This window comes from Callorhinus ursinus, unplaced genomic scaffold (genome assembly GCF_003265705.2).
Source record: "Callorhinus ursinus isolate GAN/ISIS: 27379988/994484 unplaced genomic scaffold, GSC_fseal_2.0 scaffold15, whole genome shotgun sequence".
NCBI lineage: Eukaryota > Metazoa > Chordata > Mammalia > Carnivora > Otariidae > Callorhinus > Callorhinus ursinus.
Genome location: NW_027397077.1, coordinates 42,191,813 through 42,212,003, shown reverse-complemented (window position 1 = coordinate 42,212,003; position 20,191 = coordinate 42,191,813). Strand labels below are relative to the sequence as shown.

At 40.9% G+C, this 20,191-nt stretch overlaps 2 protein-coding genes across 8 annotated transcripts in view; one reads left to right on the top strand and one right to left on the bottom strand.

Annotated features, from left to right (window-relative positions):
- IFT122 (intraflagellar transport 122) overlaps positions 1-8,459 on the bottom strand; it is a 68,893-nt gene extending 60,434 nt beyond the window's left edge. For 5 of the 6 annotated variants that reach the window (XR_012380965.1, XR_012380964.1, XM_073901682.1 and 2 more), the window contains exons 1-2: positions 8,302-8,459; positions 1,259-1,325 (exon numbers count right to left, since the gene is read on the bottom strand). Coding sequence is in view for 4 of the 6 variants with exons in the window: in XM_073901682.1 (XP_073757783.1) it covers positions 1,259-1,325; positions 8,302-8,342 (108 nt within the window). In the remaining 2 variants the exon portion in view is untranslated. The remainder of the gene's footprint in view (positions 1-1,258; positions 1,326-8,301) is intronic. The other variant, XM_025885394.2, reaches the window with a different exon arrangement.
- Positions 8,460-8,589: 130 nt separating this feature from the next.
- On the top strand, positions 8,590-19,453 carry MBD4 (methyl-CpG binding domain 4, DNA glycosylase). 2 transcript variants are annotated; one of them, XM_073901684.1, is made up of 8 exons: positions 8,590-8,923; positions 9,941-10,167; positions 10,585-11,423; positions 14,009-14,080; positions 14,158-14,292; positions 15,141-15,290; positions 15,793-15,896; positions 16,809-19,453. In XM_073901684.1, exons 1-8 carry the CDS (start codon positions 8,822-8,824, stop codon positions 16,884-16,886), a joined length of 1,707 nt encoding a protein of 568 aa, XP_073757785.1. In that variant the 5' UTR covers positions 8,590-8,821; the 3' UTR covers positions 16,887-19,453. The 2 variants fall into 2 exon arrangements, with proteins under 2 accessions (XP_073757785.1, XP_073757784.1); XM_073901683.1 differs by having other exon boundaries at positions 8,594-8,923; positions 14,006-14,080.
- Positions 19,454-20,191: the final 738 nt, after the last annotated feature.

Sequence of the window (20,191 nt, the reverse complement as noted above, 5' to 3'; positions counted from 1 at the left end):
CCATTAGTTAGAATTCCTGCAGGTTGCTGCTATTTTTGTTTATATAACAAAATATTTGTCAATATTCTAAATTTGTATCAAGTAAAAACTACACTGAGAAACCAGAAAGAATGTGAGAGAAGTGGACAAACCCAAAAAGTAGAGGTCCCAACTCTGTGAATGACATGTCCAGGAACATGCCATTAATCCTTGAGAAACAGAAGTTCACTCTGTGGAACTTCTCTACAAAGTTCACTCAATTTGGATATATAACCAATCAAGCTAGACCCTCCCAAATAAAGCTAGCACACACAAAGAGCCAGCTACAACATGATTAAATTTTAGTACTAGCCCTGCCCGTAAAGGGATGTTTCATATCTGCTATCAAGAGTTTGAAAGTCAAAGACCTGAACTCCAGGTTTGCAAATCAAAGGAAATATTATAAAAACTAGCTGTAGTTTGGATTTAGGATATTTTGTAGCACTGTAACATCTATAAATATGTGGAAATTTAAAAAACACACTGAGTAATCAAGGCAAAACTCTCCAGAAATGGTTAGTGTTGGAGAAGATAACCTTTGAGAAAAAAGTAAAAGGATTTGGATTGTTTACCCTGGCGAGAAGTCTGTAGAACAATTTAACCAGGGCTTTAAGATTATGTAATTACCATACAGAGAATGGAGATCAGTCAGTCTGCATATCTCGAGACAACAGAGCCAGGGGAAGTGGACTTACGGAGGGGGAAGGAGAGATCATACAAAGGTTTTTAGGTCAAACATAAAGAGTTCTCTGAAAATTACTTGTATATATTGGGATAGGTTCCAGAGGGAGCTTATATTCTTTGAAAATATGAAAAAAGGACAGCATCCATATGGAATTATTTAGGTAAGCCTATGCCTAAAAGTTGGGGTCAGGCTATCTGGCTTCTCAGGGAGGGGGCCCCTTCAGTCTTGTTGCTTGAATTTTTCAGGGGGACAAAATGTGAACTGACACCAGTCCATTTTCAAAGGCATTTTGATTGTTTTCAACTTTCATGGGTGTCTCAAAGTAAAAAGGGAAAGATTAATGACTCCAAAGGAGGTATTGTTCACAGGTTCCTATGTGATAGACAGTTTACTTACCTGTTTTAAATAGCCCATTTCCTTCCCTATTAAAAAGTAATGACTGGTTTTTCCGCCCTTGCCTTTTTTATCTTAAAAAAAGGGGGGTCAGATTTCAGAGCATCTACAAGAGGGAGAGGGAAAAAAGCATTTAAAAAGGAAACTCAGACACAATCCTACCAGTAATCTGTTTCCTGCAGCCAAAATCAGTTGCGTTCCATCAGGCTTAAATGCGAGGTCATATATACTAAACAGGAGACAAGACAAGACGAAAGGACAATTAGGAATCAAAATGATGAGGTCTGCTAATGGCCAGGAAAGCAAACTTTATTTCCATTATGAAACACTGCTTGTGTATGAGGGAGAAAAATAATGGTTAAGAATTGCATTTGGTTGCAAATTCCATTCAACCACCACACCTTGGCAGCCCATCCAATCACAATTTACTCGGCAGTTAGCTTTACGTCCCAGTTTCTACTTGCCCAGAAGCCAGATGCCAGAGATGATTCAAAGGGTCAACAGTCGAAGGCACTAACTCTTCTATAAAGGCTAGACAAACTGAGGGCTACTAAATCCACATGTCTCTGAAAATTGGACATTTATTAAAATATCATTATTATTTCCAACCAATCATATACTTAATGAATGCCTCTTAGGTGCTAGTTACAGTTACAGATACAAAATGAGTAAATCACAGTCCCTCACTGCCCTCAAGGAAATTACCATCCAGTTGGAGGATGTGACTCAGACACATTCACAAAGAACTACCATATGTTGTCAACTCTGAAGCATACATTTTTTCACATGTTAACATCTCTGAGGTGGGGATGTGTCTTATAATTGATGATGTGTCAGCTTAACTTGAAAGCATTTTTTGCTTTCTTAGTGGTATATAAAATAATGGTATTTTACAATCAGTGACCTCTTAGATTAGATGAAATACAGAACAATACTAAGTAAAGGTTTTAGGCAGAATTCAAAGGAGGAAGACACAGTGTTCTGATTTGGAGAAAGGATGAGAAAAAGCTTCATGAAGAAAACAGTACGTGAAAAAAGTAGGGCTTTTGAGACATGCAGGAGGAGATCTGGAGGGGGCAGCATATCAGGTAGAGAAAACAGAACAAGGGCGCCTGGATGGCTCAGTCGTTAAGTGTATGCCTTCAGCTCAGGTCATGATCCCAGGGTCCTGGGATCAAGCCCCATATCGGGCTCCCTGATCAGCGGAAGCCTGCTTCTCCCTCTCTCTCTCCCCTTACTTGTGTTCCTTCTCTCGCTGTGTCTCTCTGTCAAATATTTAAAAAAAGAAAACAGAACAAGCAAAGACATGAAGGTAGGGAATAGCAAATCATCTAAATAATTGAATTTGACTGAAACATTCGACTATGCACAAGGCAGTAGGGAGAGATTAGGCTAGAAAAACAGACTACAGCAATATTACAATGATTCTTGAATGCCCTAGGCAGAGGATTTCGTTAGTTCAGGTGACTCTAGTAAGAATGCGCTAGACATCACTGCCAGCGCAGCCTATTGTAAAAGTTTAGCATGGGATAAATTTACCTGATACCTGTAGTAATCTAGAATTATAGACCCTGGGGAAGAGTACTTGGAGCGTGTTCCAGAGATACTCTTGCTGAGCTCTTCAAATTATTATTATTATTATTTTATTTCATCTTCACAATTCCATGAAGTAAGAATTATTACTCAGTTTTGTAGTTGAGCACACCAGAGCTCAGAGAGGTCAAGTATCTCACCCAACATCATACAACCAACAAATGGTAGAGCCAGAATTTAAATTCAGTTAAGACTCTAGAGTCTGTGCTATATTGCCTTCCACTCTCTTGAAGTATTGTCAAATATGACAAATCTCTGTTATCCTTAGTACTTGAACAGTACCAATGGCTAACATTTATTAAGCACATCTATTTACTGTGTGTGCTAAGTACAATTTAAATGCTTTACATGTATTAGCTAACTTAATCCTCATAACCCTATACCCATTTAGCAGATGAGAAAAATTAAGACCCAGAAAAGTTAAGTAACTTGCCTGAAAATAAACTGCTACTGAGAAAAATTAAGACCCAGAGAAGTTAAGTAACTTGCCTGAAAATAAACTGCTACTGAGTGGAGGCAGCACCAAAATTCAAACCCAGTCTGGCTCCAAAGCCCAAGCTCTAACCACTATGATTTGTGGCCCTCATTTTCATTATTATTAGCATATGCCATAGTTGACAAAATAATTAGCAAGTTTCCAAACTTTATCAATATGAAAAAAAGAGGCATTACATGTAGAATTCAGAAAGTTTTTTATATAGGCTTTGTTGACCTCAGAAGCTTCCTTTAACAAAAATAATTCTTAAAATAATAACAATAATAACTCTTTGCATATATTCAACAGCTGGCTGATAGAGAAGCTGGACAAGGGTGGGCATCCCTCTTGATGGAAGCAAACACAGACACTGAGTTCTTCAGCTTCCTCCCTATTACATGGTAACAGATCTGGGCCTATCAGATCTGGGCCTTATCATTTCCGGCACTTTCTTTCTCTGAGCCTAGGGGTCAGTATACTTAGTGTGTACCACAACCTGAGAAGCAGGGCAGTAAAGTGAAAATTAGAGGGACCTGGGTCCTGAAGAACTGATGTCCTGTTCGAGCACTCGTCCTCACCTACAAAGCAAGACTAGAGAGCTGCCCTCCCACCTCTGGGTGCATAGGCCACCTTGTGCAAGCACCTGACCCCTGTGGGTTGCTATGATGAGGTACCAGATTTTGGGGAATCTGCACCTCTTTTTTATAGTCATCCTTGGTCATGTGGCTTCCTTTCTGCATTGTAGATAATCTAAGCTCATTAAAGTGCTTCTTGTGGGGATCTTCTTCATAAGGATCATTTTGGGTTGAATTCTCAGAAAACCACTTGAGTGTCTGATTTGGGCCAAGCCTTAAACTGTCTTACTCTCAGATGTGAAAATTTTCTCTAAATGTCTTGAAATTTGCCTTCCTAAAATATAACATAATGTTCAATTTATCCCAATCTAAACTCTTAGTGCACTTAGGATCTGTATAATTCATTGTAGCTCTGAATTATATTACCTTCTATATTTCACTCTGTTTCAAATACTATCTTAATTATAATCATGTGTAGTTTAAGGGCAAGGACCCTATTTTAGACATTTGTGGGCCCACCATGCATGGCATTGTCCTAGACACAAAATGAATATAATCAACAAACTATTTTATCTTGAACCCCTCAGACTTTAATTACATCATGAGACTGTGAGACGGAATAGAGGAAACCTCATTTAAAATGGAGTCCAGAGGCCAGAAGGGAGAGCTCTCATGGGGTCCTACTTGTTGGCAGCCCCCCTGAAGAACCAACAGGAAGAAGCCTATACCTTATTCTAGATAAAGGAAGATTTTATCTTGTCCAGCAACAGCCCAGCCAATGAGAGACTGTCACAACTCAACCAATGAAAAGCCACTACACTCTGAACTCCCAGTTTACTCCAATGGACTTTTTGTTTATAATGGCCCCTCCCAACTTCCTTCCCCCTTTCCTCTACAAAAGAGGGTTCCTCTCCTTTGTTTCTGGAACTTGCCTGTGTTTCACCGTAACTTTCTTCTCCCAAATTGTAATTCCTCTCCTATTCCTGAATAAACCCACTTTGCTGGTAAAATAACTGGCTGTTTTATTTTCAAGATTGACAAGATCACAGAAACTCAGAATTGGGAGACCCTAAAATTTGTCAGGTAGTCCAGCTCCCCCACACAGCAGGAATTCCCTGTAGATGGCCATCCAACCTCTAAACACTCCCAGGATTAGAGAGCTCACCAGTCTGCAGGCAGTTTATTGTACTAGAGGATGGCTTTCTCTCCCCACCATCTTATCTCCCCCTTTTACAACAAAGATACACTGTCAAATTCCACTGCAGAAAGACAGAGGGCAAACCCTGCAAATTGTCCTCTGCCAAACTTGTGCCCACCCCACTGTAAATTGAATTCCCAAGGTGCCTCTACAAATCCTGCAAAATCTGGCCCAGCCCCAGTTACTTGCTTTGAATCTTAGGCAAATTATGTCACCTTGCTACTTCTCAGTTTCTTCGTCTGTAAATGGGGTAACAATTACAACCTCACAGGTTGTTGTGGAGATTAAATAAAATAATGCACGTAAACACTATCTGGCCGATAGCAAGTACTCAGTAAATACTAGCTGGTGTAATTGGAGGGTAATAGCAGATGCTGTCCTGATTGGAAAAAGGCAGGCTAGCCAAATAAGGCATCATGGTTGAGATAAACCTAGCACAGTGCTTTTAAGGAAGAAAGGAGGGAGTTCAGGGACACCTGGGTGGCTCAGTCAGTTAAGTGTCTGCCTTTAGCTCAGGTCATGATCCCAGAGTCCTGGAATCAAGTCCTGCATCAGGCTCCTTGCTCAGCGGTGAGCCTGCTTCTCCCTCTGCCTGCTGCTTCCCCTGCTTGTGCTCTCTCTCTCTGACAAATAAATAAAATATTTTTTAAAAATAAAGAAAAGAAAGGAGGGAGTTCAGAGAAGAATAAGAGCATTTGGGAAGGAGTTTTGGATAGGAAAATGGAGTTTTCAGCTGAAGTGGAAAGCATAAATTTAAATGTTAGCAAGCAGAAGGTGAGGGGGGAGGATAAGCAGGACGACCTAGTTAAGTGCACAATCTGATGTGGAAGGGAACTGGGAGTCAATCTAGGGTTATGGGAAGTAGAATAATGGATCACAGCAGCAGGACTCAAAAAAGAGAAATCCTGCTACCATGTGAAGTTTAGACTGGAAGTCAAAGAGCAGACCAGGAGACAGTGGCTGGTTCAGTTGCGGAGGACTAATCTTAAGACATCTGAGATCTCTTAGTTCCACTATCTCTTTTTTAATAGTTTTTGTTTTATCTTATTCTGGGCTTCCAGCTGGCATATATAGCTGCCATCAGGATTGCTGGTCTGTAGAATCCCTATAGTCCCTAATCTAATAAGTTGTTTCAAACCTATAATGAGCCCAAACCCAAATAATCAATCTAAACTCATCATTCATTCACTCACTTATTCATTTATTCACTAATACATCTATCCATCAAATAGTCACACCAACCACTGATTTGTCTAGGTTCTGGAATATGCCTTAGAAATGAATAAGAAGTAGCCATTGCTTTTAAGGGGTTTATAGTCTTCCGGGATAAACAGATGCGCAAATAACTCTTTAAACTAGACAGATATTAAGTACCACAAGAAAGGAATGAACAAAATTCTATGCCAGGGGTTGAAAACTGGGAGCAAATCAGGCAGTATCTGGCCAGCAAATGTTTTGTTTGGCCCACATGGTGTTTTATTTCAGTTTTAGATTAGTTGCCAACACTTAAAAATTAGGGCATTTCACATAAAAACCCAAACTCATAGCTTCTGGTAAAAACAGGAAGATCTGAGCACACTAGGCCAAATTCCTGCAGGGTGGTAATTGGCAGGAGCTGAGCAACAGCTGCCCTTTTCAGGCAGAGCATGAGCTCTCTTGTTTGCCACACTCCTTGCCACTCTCTTTTACTCTCCGACATGAAAGTCAAAGGTGCTAGTTATCAGCAGCTTGTGGTGGGTACTTTCATAATAGAGTTAAGAAAAAATTAAAAAGAATTCTTTAATTCATTTTTTATTTTATTATTATTTTTAAGGAGGCTCCATGCTGGGCATGGGGCCTGAACGTGGGGCTTGAACTCAGGACCCTGAGACTGAGAACTGAGCTGAAATCAAGAGTCGGACATTTAACCAACTGAGCCACCCAGGTGCCCAAAAAGAATTTTTTTTAAACTCAAATTTCTATTAAAAGTAGAAGTGAAAGATAAACTGGTAGGGCTATATGTTTCAAGAAAAGTTGGGTGTAGAATAGCATACTACTCCTAGGAAAGACAGACAATATCTTGAGTTTAAGATGCAAATAAACATCTCCCATTATATTGCCTGCCTGACTCCTGCAGGCATTTGGGTTCGCAACCTCTGTAACAGGAAAAATTAATGTAGTAGCTAACAGTATTGGCTTTGGATTGAGGAAAAAGCTGGCTCCACCACTTACTTGCTGTGTGACCTTGGCAAATTAGTTACCCTCTTTGTGCTTCAGTTTCCTTTTAAGTAAAAGAGAGGTAATTACAGTAACTAGCTCAGAGGGCTGTTGTGAAGTGACAATGAGATAAAAGACATGAAGTTCTTCGCCAGGGCCTGGTGGGTAGAAAGCATTAGCTATTACTAGTGCAGACTACAGAAGAGAGAGAAACCATATCCGAAGGGAACATTACAGAATGTTTATAATTTCAATGTAAGGAGATGAGGAAAGAAAGCATGCTTTCTGACACAGACATGAGAAGGAATGTTAAAAGTCCTATTCCAGGGGCCAAAACAGAGGCTGCACCAGGAAGCTGAAAAGATCAGCTTGGAAGATTTTTTAGGGTCAGGCTGAGGGGAACTATCCAGTAAGTCAGTATTTCCCCCAAATGTTTCATTGTATGATGGATTTAGCTGATAAAAATGGAATACGACATTAACATCGACTCATAAGGCGAGAAAATCATTCTCTTTTGATTCATTTTCAAACCTTCTAATTAAGGATAGGAGAAAAGTCTTGCTCTGATGCTATCCACCTCAAGCACCTCTCGGACCACACTTGCTAAATATCCAGTTCTTCAGGACAGTAGACAAGAGGCTTAAAGGGTTCCTAGCAACAGTATCTAGCTACAACTTAATCACACCGTTTTGTTTCTCCCAACTTTGAGTTTCGCATTTTTCTCACAGCAAGTGATACTCACATTCAAATAAGGAGCAATAAAGTTGCCTTGTAAAATCATAAAGTGTAAAATCATATTTGCATGAAAAATCAGTGAGACGATTCAGAGAAAAACGCCAAGTTTATGTGCATGTGGCAAAAACTGTGACGTTTTTGAGAAACACTGTCGTGGGTAGTGAGATGAAGCCAGGACGGATTCTGTGTAAACCGCCTCGACAGCCCACTACCTCATCCATGGTAGACCCCCTAGCTCCCTCTCCAGGCCTCAGTTTCTCCATCCGCAAAAGGGTGGGAGGGCGACCCTGCAGTTGCTAGACCTAGGGTTCAGTGTCCTCAGCCAGGGCCGCAGGCCCGTTGCCCCTGGCAACCACAGGGGTTCCCGCCAAGGTTCCCGCCATCCCCGCCAGGGCTCGGCCTCCCGCTCCTCCCGGACTGCCCGGCTCCTCACCACTGCTCGGCTTTATCTCTCCACGTCAACACGGCCCTCATCGCGGCTTCCCTCACGCCTCAGGCCCCTCCTCCCGCCTCAGCAACAGGCCCCACTCCGCCAGCCACTTTGGTTACCTGCGCTACCCCTGGCAACACACATGCGCAGTGAGCCTCGTGCGCGCGGCCAAATTCCGAGTGCGCAGGCCTAAAAGGCAGGGCTAGGAAAGGAGCAAAAGCGAAGGTGGAACGGAGCCTAGAAGGAGTCTGCGCAAATAAGGCGCGCGCGACTGGTCGGAATGGGCGGAGGGCGGTACGTCTTCCTCGACGAAGGATTTGATTGGCTGAGCCGTGGAAATGGCGGCTGTGGACAACTGGGTGGCTGGAAAGCTGCTGTGGAGTCTGACAAGCTTTCACCATCTTCGGCTCTTGATTTCAGCCTAGCGTTCTGAGCTGAAGAAGTTTTCGCATCTGATTCTGCTCCGCTCCTCCGGCGTCCCACCCTCTCGGCCATTGCTGCTGTCGAAGCCCCCCTGAAGGGCATGGCTGGGATGGAGAGTACGAGCCTGGGTGACTGCGGAGCTGCCCCCTCGGTCACCTCCAGTGAGCGCTCAGCCCCAGACCGGCCTTGTGATCTCCGGCAAGTTATAGACCCCTTTCGGGACTCATTTTCACCATCTGTAAAATGGGAGCGGGCTGGGGTGGGTAGAAGGTGGATGGGCCTTTCTAACCTAGGATCGACAGATCTCGAGACCCATAGGGTTAGTTACTTGGAGCAGTGGCTGTAGCTCAGGAACCTCTTCCAGTGGGTTCAGTCAGCCCTGGGGTGCATCCTGCTTCGTTAGCTGGAATGACGAAGGAACTGGAAGGAGCAGAGAGGTTTTGTGCAAGGGGTGCAAGGAGAGGTCAGCTTGAGCAGGAGGATCCTAGGAAGACCTTGGAGGAGATGTCATGTTAAGCAGCCAAGAGTGCCCCCAAAGTGGGTCCTATAAGAAGTTACAGAGGCGGAGTGCCGGGGTGGCTCAGTCGGTTAAATGGCTGCCTTCGGCTCAGGTCATGATTCCAAGGTCCGGGGATCGAGCCCCGCATCCGGCTCCCTGCTTGGCGGGAAGCCTGCTTCTCCCTCTCACACTCCCCCTACTTGTGTTCCCTTTCTCGCTGTGTCTCTTTCTCTGTCAAATAAATAAAATCTGAAAAAAAAAAAAAAAAAAGGTTACAGAGGCAGCCACAGGCACGTATCCTGTGGCCAGGGCCTGGTGCGTAGTAAGCATCACTTATTTGGGGAGAAGGAGAGTGTCTCACTGACTCTTCTTAGCAGTTCTGTTGATCCCAGGTTAAGAGCTCGTCTATTGGTTGATATTTTAATTTATGCCAAGTGTCACCAGAAAAATAGCCCTGCTCAGTAATTAACAACAACAAAACGTTTCTAGGGAATAGCTTGATCTTTTTGTTGTGCAGAGACTTCCAACCCTTTGTAACCCATGTTGAAGGACAAGAAGATATTTACATAGCATAAGACTGGTCGGTACTGATTTTAATCTCTCCTGTAGTGTAAATTTTAGTCCATATGGTTCCTGCTTTGTCATGGATTGAAATTGAATAAGCAGAGGAAAATAAATTTTAAATGAGCTGATCACTTGTACTTTGTTTTTTTCAGCGAGGAAGATGATGCTCTGGGATCGGAAAGAGTGGGAGAAGATGAGAAGCAAGCGGTAATAAAAAGCAGCAGTGAGTGTAATACCCTACTGCAAGAATCCATTGCTTCTGCTCAGACTGGTGATACTACAATGACAGAATGCCATAAGTCTGTCCCATGCGGATGGGAAAGAGTTGTGAAGCAAAGGTTATCAGGGAAAACAGCAGGAAGATATGATGTATATTTTATCAGGTGAGCATGCAAGGCGGCACAGGTAGTGCAGCCAAATCATTTTATCTAGACAGGTATTGGGAAAGCATCACAGAAATCTTGGCTTTTTTCTGTTCTTACCAGAAACCATTATAGATTTTATTCCTTGAGTGTCACTGGTTAGTTATATCAAGTGATTTGGGGACACGTACATATATCTTCTACTGCAAACTGTTGCCCTTAAATTTGTAAATTTGTAAATAATTGTAAAATTATTTTATACTATCATAGAGGAAACTATTTAAAAGTACCACTTTATTACTTTTTTTTTTATTTTAAATGACAAATACCCATGGCAACACTTGGAAATTATTAATTAAAAATCTGAAATATGGTCCAATTCTTTTTAAGGTCACTTTTATTTACTAGTAATAAGTTTTCTTTAATATCATTTTCTAGCCCACAAGGACTGAAGTTCAGATCCAAAAGTTCACTTGCTAACTATCTTCACAAAAATGAAGAGACTTCTCTTACGCCAGAAGATTTTGATTTTACTGTACTTTCTAAAAGGGGCATCAAGTCCAGATATAAAAACTGCAGCATCGCTCCTCTGACATCCCAAATGCAAAATGAAAGTAATAGTTCAAACTGGAACCTCAGGACACGAAGCTGGTGGAAAAAAGATGTCTTTCCTCTACCAAGTGGTAGTTTGGAATTGCAAAATAGCAGAGGACTGTCTAACTTTAAAGAAGATGAGGGCGTTAATGATGTTGACTCCAGAAAGGTTAGAAAGCCCAAAGGAAAGGTGACTATTTTGAAAGGAATTCAAATTAAGAAAACTAAAACACTGTGCCGGAAGGGTCTTCCAGATTCTGCTCAAAGTAATAAGAAAAGAAAATCTGAGTATAAAAAGGCAGATGCTGAAAGTGAACCTGTTGTGCAAGAAAGTCAGCTTGATAAAACACTCTCCATTTCTGATGCTGGAGCAAGCAACAAGACCCTCAGTGTAACCAGTGAAGAAAAGAGGCTTGTAAAAGAACAATCATTGAGTTCAGGATCAAATTTTTGTTTTCAACAAATAACTTCTGGCATCATAAACAAATTAAGTTCAACTGAAGAAGCAGAACACAACAAGAATTGTGAGGAAAACTTTTTAGAATCTGAGGAAATAAAATCAAAAGTAGAAGTTGGGGAAAGGAAGGAACATTTGCATACTGACATTTTAAAATGTGGCTCTGAAATGGACAACAACTGCTCACAAACCGAGAAAGACTCTATTTCTGTGAAAATATGTCAAGGTATTCAGAGCACTAAAGCTGCTAATGAACATGTGATGAGTTTATACTTCCATATACTATATTTCATGCCTGTACCCAGTTAGGATGTGGGAATAGAACAAAGAAATAGGGCTAAATACCAGATATATTGTACCAGTTGATCCTATTACCTTATTTAACTGATCTTCAAACCCTTTCCTATGGTGTAGGTGGAATTGGCTGGCTACCGCCTTGATAACCCCAGCTGAGGAGATTGTGCCATTTACAGCTGCTATCATCTCTCCCTGGTGCAGTAGCTGGGATTCTCCTCAACAGTGCTTTCCCTTTCCATCTTCTTTCCAGCCAGTAATATTACAGCTTTAGGGAAAATGAAACGCTTCACTTGTGAAAAGGTTTGGGGAAGACTCCTTTTAATGCCTAAATGGGTTGAGAATAGTCCGTGTCTACTCTTTTGCACCCCTCCTCTTATTTATTCCTGATGTGTGACTTCTAATCTCAGTTTGTACATATCATAGTCATTTTTTTAAAAGATTTTATTTATTCATTCATGAGAGACGGAGAGAGAGAGAGAGAGAGAGAGAGAAGCAGAGGGAGAAGCAGGCTCCCAAGGAGCAGGGAGCCCGATGCAGGACTCGATCCCAGGACCCTGGGATCATGACCTGAGCCAAAGGCAGACGCTTAACCATCTGAGCTACCCAGGCGCCCTTATCATAGTCATTTTTATCTTCTATTATAATGTAATGCTTTTCTAAAATGCTTTAGAGCTCTAAATAATTCAAAACTGTATTCACATTGTTCATCTATTATTTGTAATATGCTCTTAATACAGAGTTCAGAGCTTAGCAGTATTGCCTTTATAATACCTCAGTGAATAAAAAATAAAAAGAAGACCTTTTGAGCAGCCCTGTATTAGTTATTCATTATGCCATTATGGTATAATGAATAACTCCTTTAAAGAAGAAGAAGAATTTTACTTAAAGTCCTGTCAGGAGACAGCCTGGACAAATTGGTGGAGCAGGGGGTTAGGCTTGATTTCTGTTCTCAGTTCCACTCATGATTTTATGTCTTTGCTGTGCCTGGAATTCCTTTACCTTTAATAGAAAATGACCATATATGCCTAGGAACTGCTTAAGAATTCAAGTCTCTCCTTTAAAGACTTTAAGCTTCTTAGAACTTTGAGGTTTATGTAGCTTTATTGCTAGTATAATGGACAAATAAAATATTAAAAACATCCTTTTGTGACCAAAACAGAAGTATCCTATTCATCCTATACATAAAGAAGTCTAGTTCTCAGAACAAGATGAACTACCCTGAGTTTAAGAAGTGTCCAGTGGAATTGTAAAGACTTTCCCGTTGGCTTAGTTGGAAATTGAAAAGTAAACTGAGCTTCAGTCTCCTAATAAAGGATGCTAGTTAATAATTATTTATAGGAACCCACAGAAGAAATTATCATGTAACTAGTAAGAGTAGTTTCCTTTGACCTCTTTTTTTACTTTCTACTAGGCTTTGCCTATTCGAACTAGAATAGCAAAAAACAGTAGCTAATTATCTGGAGAGCTGGATACCTGTCCGAATCTATAATCAGTCCCACTTTCATTTGGGGATTGTTGTTTAATTTCTAAGCCTTAGTTTGTTTATCTGTAAAATGGAGATAATAATCCTCACCAGTCCAGTTTTTCACATCAAGACTATTGCAAAGTAAAATGAGAAGTGAAAAAGATGGCTTCACGCTATACAACTGCAAGGTATTATTAACTGACATTCAAATTTAGAGGGTAAGGTTATGGAGAGTACTAAATGTGATGATTTTAGAAACTTGGGAAGCCTGATAATGCTGGTCAGGTAGTCTTTGTTACATTAACTGAGCTGCTCAGTAGATAGTAGTCTCAGTATTCCAAGGTCCAAATCTTAGGTTTTTCAGTAGGTTTTGTTTTGTTTGTGTCCTTTTTTGTTTTTTAAGTGTAAAAATATTCACTGTAGAAATTTTGGAAAATATAAAAAATTAAAGGAGAAAAGAAAAATTAGCAACAACCATTATACCATTTTGGTTTATTTCATTCTAATCTCTGTTTCTCTTTTTTCTTTCTTTATTAAATTGGGATCATATGTAGACTGTTGCATTTTCACTTAAAAAGTTAAGGACATGGGGGAAAATATTCATGATATAGTCTCGATGTTTAATGATCACATTGTACAAATGTGTCATAATTTAAAATGTTCCATATTATTTCTAATTTTTTAGTACTATGAACTCTGAACATAAATCATAGAGTACTAGTGTAACAGAGTGGTTAAAGTTATGGACTTAGGAGCCGGACTGCCTGGATTTGAATTTCAGCTCTGACACTAACTGTGGGACCCTGGCCATGTTACTAAATTTATTTGTACTCACTCAATTTCCTTATCTGTGAGGTAGAAGTAAATAGTACCTAGCTTGTAGGTCATTAGTGGGATTAAGTTGGTTAATTTTTGTAAAGTGCTTAGAATAGTGCCTGGCAAGTATTAAATGCTTTATAATAGTAGTGTGTTGTTATTTGCACCCCTGAATATTTCTCTGGGCTAAGCCATAGCTTCTATAAACAATGTTAACTATTCCTTTTCAGAAGATACCATTCCACGGACACAAATAGAAAAAAGGAAAACAAGCCTATATTTTTCCAGCAAATATAACAGAGAAGGTATCCCTTTCCTAATCAGAAAATTAGATTTTAAATCTGTTTCAGGTGTTCAGCTCTGATACAGTGTGTTTGTTTAGCTCTTAGCCCCCCTCGACGCAAAGCCTTTAAGAAGTGGACACCTCCCCGGTCACCTTTTAATCTTGTCCAGGAAACACTTTTCCACGATCCATGGAAGCTCCTCATTGCTACCATATTTCTCAACCGGACCTCAGGTTTGTAGATTATTTTCATCTTTATCTTAGAGACAGTGTGATGAGGATAAAGGGCACTGGATTCATTAGGAGGTCTGGGTTCAAGTTTTAAGTTTGAGTCTGTGTGACCTCAGGCAAGGACTTTCCCTTTCAGCCCTCAAACTCTTCACCTATGAGAAGGTTAGACTAGATGACATCCAAAGCCTTTTTTTTTTTTTTTAAGATTTTATTTATTTATTTGACAGAGAGAGACAGCGAGAGCAGGAATACAAGCAGGGGGAGTGGGAGAGGGAGAAGCAGGCTTCCCGCTGAGCAGGGAGCCCGATGTGGGACTCGATCCCAGGACCCTGGGATCATGACCTGAGCCGAAGGCAGATGCTTAACGACTGAGCCACCCAGGCGCCCCACATCCAAAGCCTTTTTAAGCACTACAGAACAGATTGTCATTTATTTTCTACTTCCAAACTAGTTTTGGTCAGCAGTGAAAATCAGTTACTTAACATTCCTCCACCCTCTGTCATGTGTAAAAGCGTTTCTTTTTCATTGAATGCTTTCTTTAATGTCATTGGCACTTTGTATTCTGTATGCTTTTATACTGGTTATATGATGACTGGATTATTTGAAAACTAATAATCAGGTGAGGCTAGGTATAAGTATGATTTAGCCATACTGTGAGCCAAATAGCTGATAGGTAGTGTTGACTTTTGACTCTGAAGGTGGTTGCCTTTTCAGGTAATGGCTTCTCCTCAGGGGTTTAAAAAAAAAACAAAAACAAAAACCCTCTATATGAGATTTCTAGATGAGGAAGTACTTGAACTTAAAAACAGCCCATCTGGAGGCTTGTAATCACAGTCACTTTTACTTCCCAGGCAAAATGGCAATCCCTGTGCTCTGGGAGTTTCTGGAGAAGTACCCTTCGGCTGAGGTAGCAAGAACCGCAGACTGGAGAGATGTGTCAGAGCTTCTTAAACCTCTTGGTCTCTACGATCTTCGAGCAAAAACCATTATCAAGTTCTCAGGTACTTTCCTGTATACCCAAAGGAAAGAACATAAACTGCTTATTTAAGAGAGCCACACCTTAAACTTTAATGTCCTTGCGGGCTACATTAATCGAGGTCATTCAGCTCAAGCACTGAAGGCATTTAAAAACAGTCCACTTGCCCCAAACCACAGTCCCTCACTGACCCAAGCAATAAATCTTTGCCCAGCACTGGGACAGGTCATCTGGGCAAGATTAGAGGAAGAAGTCAGTGAAGCCGAATGCCCTGTTGACTTTAAGGACTCTTTGCCTCTGTCTAGTTAGCACAGCACAAAATAATAACGGTTAGTAAATGGCAGGTGAGAGGTTCAGATGGGGTGCTGCGGGAGATCAGAAGAGAGAGCCATCAGAACGGGGGTTGTTAGGAAAGACTTTTTGCTGTCCCTTTCTGTCATTCTCACCATCTAGCTCTGCATCACCACATATTTAGGGAAAGTATCTTTCTAGAGGCTGACCTGATCTGTGGGGTGTTGTATTTTCAGATGAATATCTGACAAAGCAGTGGAAATATCCGATTGAGCTTCATGGGATTGGCAAATATGGCAACGACTCTTACCGAATTTTTTGCGTCAATGAGTGGAAGCAGGTGAGACCCACTCTCAGCCATAACATCTCCAGCATGTTTTGTCTCTGAGGCAAATAAGTCCATCCTTAGAGCTGAAACTATTTCTTGGGCACAGTTTTGTTCCAAGCTTTAGGGGCACGTGGTGGCATGGGGCTATTGGCAGCAGGGAGAGGCTCCACAGATACTCCCAACTCCATAAAGACTCCTTGGTGTGGCCTCTGACTGACCTCGGGAGCAGTTTGTCACTTTTGGCCCTGTGCTGTCATTCTCATTCATGTGTGGTCTCTGAGCCTGACGTGATTCTCCTCCTGTCACAGTCATACTAGCCTTCAAAAATATACCACTGAAGGAAAGCAGGCAGGTTTGGGCTTGGAAGGTATGCTTGTTGGGTTTCTCCTACTGGTCTCAGACTGCTTTTGTGGTAACTGGGCCCTACTTCAGCTACCCAGTCAATTGAGTATGCCCTGCCCACAGATATCCAGAGGGTGTCCTGGCAGCGGTGGTACTGCCAGGTGGCCCAGTACACTGCCCTCTTGGTCTGTGACTCACCTTAAAGCATTCAGCCAGTAGGTCTGGCCAAGCCCATCCCTGCTCCACCGTTTATTGTGACCTGAGCAATCCATGTAACTCTCAGGGTCTACAACCTCCTTCTGGAAAATGGTATATTAATACCTGACTCATGTTATCACCACCCCGCATGGTAAGTCACGGTGAAGATCAGTACTAAATTGGAAAGTACTTTGTGAAGGATTACCTTAATGTAAGGTATAGTTTTAAGCATTCATGAATCCAGTTAGGCTAAAGGTTATAATTTTCAGGTATGCTATCATAAGGTATTGTTCCCCTACCATACCTTTAAAAAGCCCATTTAAAAAATGTTTTTCTGACAAACTTATAAGGCCTCTGTCTCCTAATGTGTTGTATTTCTTCCAGGTGCACCCTGAAGACCATAAGTTAAATAAATATCATGACTGGCTTTGGGAAAATCATGAAAAATTAAGTCTGTCTTAAAATTCTTTGAAATCTTCAAACTCATTTTTTATACATTATTTTGCACTTGACTCTTAAGAGCTCCATTAACCACAACCAACTGCCTTTATGGGTATATAGATTGTAATTAGTCTAACTAGAAATTTAATGTAGGTTTTCTTAATGTGTGTAACACTGGTAGATCTTTGCTACTGAACGTACTAGAACATGTTTTGAGATTTTTTTTTTAAAAATAAATTGTTATTTGACAAGAATCCTAAAAATGTAAATGACTTTTCCAATAATAAAATGTGATTCGAATTTGAAAAAAAAACTTTCATAAGTTCTCAGTAATACAAAGCAGATTTCTATCATTGTTGCTTAAGGAAAGACTGAATTTTCTGTTCTCTTTCTATAAAAATGGAATTACACAGCTGTTATATAAGATGCAATCAAAGAGTTTGCAGCCAAATATGTAAGAACAGATATTATAGGGTATGTTAGGCAGTTAATTTATATTTTTATATTTTACTTAAAAAAAGGTAACAATGAGATTCTTTTGTCATCATGTGTACTTGACGACTCTGTTTTAGCATCCATTTGATAACCTGTGAATATCTGCCTGCAGCTTTGTTTCAGAGTGTCAGCTTCTGGCTCCTGCATTTTATCTTGACCCCCCCTTGTGAAAGCTCGAACATTTACCCATCTCTCAACCTGATGGAGGACAGGACCTTTTAAGTTTTGTATCCTTTTTTTTTTAAGATTTTATCCATTTATTGGAGAGGGGGGAGAAGCAGGCTTCCCACCGAGCTGGGAGCCCAATGCCAGGGCTTGATCCCAGGACGCTGGGATCTTGACCTGAGCCAAAGGCAGACACTTAACCAACCGAGCCACCCAAGCGCCCCTTGTGCCATTTTTAATACAGGTATTACAATGTTGTAGCTCAAATACTGAAACATTTACCTTAGAAAGAACTCATCAAACAATAACAGAAAATCCTAAGTTGTTAAGTCTCATTTACCAATTGCCATTTTAAGGTATAATTTGAAAATTAAATTGATTGAAGAAATGAAAAATAAATTGTTGGGGGGGAAATCGGAGGGGGAGACAAACCATGAGAGACTATGGACTCCGAGAAACAAACTGAGGGTTTTAGAGGGGAGGGGAGTGGGGGGGATGGGTTAGCCCGGTGATGGGTATCAAGGAGGGCACGTATTGCATTGAACACTGGGTGTTAGACGCAAACAATGAATCATGGAACACTACATCAAAAACTAATGATGTACTGGGGTGCCTGGGTGGCTCAGTCGTTAAGCGACTGCCTTCAGCTCAGGTCATGATCCCAGGGTCCTGGGATCAAGCCCCGCATCGGGCTCCCTGCTCTGCGGGAAGCCTGCATCTCCCTCTCCCACTCCCCCTGCTTGTGTTCCTGCTCTCGCTCTTTCTCTGTCAAATAAATAAATAAAATCTTAAAAAAAAAAAAAAAACTAATGATGTACTGTATGGTGACTAACATAAAATAAAATAAAAAATTTAAAAAAATTTTAAATTAAAAAAAAATAAATTGTTAGGGAAACTATCTTTGTTGTCGGGTGGAGTGCGCTCTAGGACAAGTTGGTTGTTTCCACTTTAGCGAGCTAGTTTCAGTTTTTTGAGAGAAAGATGGATTTTGACCAGAGAATGGGAATACTGGCCATATCCCCCCCAACAAGGCAAACATCCACCTTATAACTTCCCATCACATCTTTAACAATCCTCAACATAGCATTTACTAAATGCAAACCCTGTGTTGGTGAGAGACACAAAGATGAAAAGGTTCTGTAAAGGGGTGCCTGGCTGGCTCAATCAGTAGAGCATGTAACTCTTGATCTTGGGTTTGTGAGTTGGAGCCCCATGTTGGGTGTAGAGATTACTTAAAATAAGATCTTTGAAAAAAAGAAAAAAGGTTCTGTAGAGACATATGATCACAGGGAGAGAGAAAGACACACAAAATAATGGAAGGGAACAAAAGGGGTAAGTTGTAGGGACAAGATGCCCAAACCCTGCAGGTAAGAGTATAGAGGGCCCTCTGAAACGCTGGGCGCCAGCTGGGACTGGGGGCTAAGGCAAGCTCACCAAGCCTAGGACATCAGGCTAGGGCCTGCGGTCGGATACCCTGGGGAGTATGAGCCTGTGTGGACACAGCAAGGGAGCTCCAGCCGTGGCCATATCTGGCTTTTCTCCTTTGCTGCAGGTGAGGTCGCCTGCCCTCTGTACCTGTTTCCTCGTCTCTTTCAAAAGTGATAGTGAGGCTATCACCACTCATAATAACTTACACGATTATAATGATTATTGAGTTAATGAATGTAATTGCTTAAATGGAGCCTGGCTTATAAAAGTGCTGTTACGACTTTAATATTGGTATCTCTTAAAGAGAGTGTTTAGGGGTTCTCAGGTTAATTCAGGTAAAAGAGAAAATACATTTTGTGTTTTTCTAGATATGTGTGCTCTTCTGTTTTAGAGATTTGAATGACTAGTTTTTATGATCAAAATCTTGTTTAAGAAGAAACTTTCTTATCGTCTGTCCCTTCTTTAGGATATCTATGTTCTTAGTATTAAATAAATATAAACAACTTAAAAAAAATAAAAAATAAAAGTGCTGTTAATGTGGCTCCTAGGGATGGTCTGAGTGACTACCTCAAGTTGAGAGGGTGACAAAGATAATGCAGTTCGTTGAAGATGGTACCTTATGCAGACTGAGTGCTCAAGTGTTTTTTTCTTAACTTTTTGAGACAAAATTCACATAATATAAAATTCATCATTTAATCCTTTTAAAGTATACAATTAAATGATTTTTAGTACACTCAGCAATGTTGTGCAACCATCATCACTAACTCTAAAACATTTCCAATCCGTTAAGAAGAAACCCCGCGCCTGTTAGCGGTCAAACCCAAAGCCACACACCTCACCTCCAACCTCTGGCTATTGCCAATCTGCTTTCTGTGTTTATAGATTTGCCTGTTCTGGGCATATCTTATAAATAGAGTAATATGTGACCTTTTGAGTCTGGCTTCTTTCGCTTAACATAATGTTTTGAAGGTTCATCTGTATTGTAGCATGCATCAGTACTTTTTTTAGAAAATATTTTATTTATTTATTTGACAGAGAGACAGCGAGAGCAGGAACACAAGCAGGAGGAGTGGGAGAGGGAGAAGCAGGCCTCTCGCCAGCAGGGAGCCCCATACGGGTTTCGATCCCAGGACCCCGGGATCATGACCTGAGCCCAAGGCAGACGCTTAACGACTGAGCCACCCAGGCGCACCAGTACTTAACTTTTTTATGACATTCCATTGTGTGGACAGAGCACA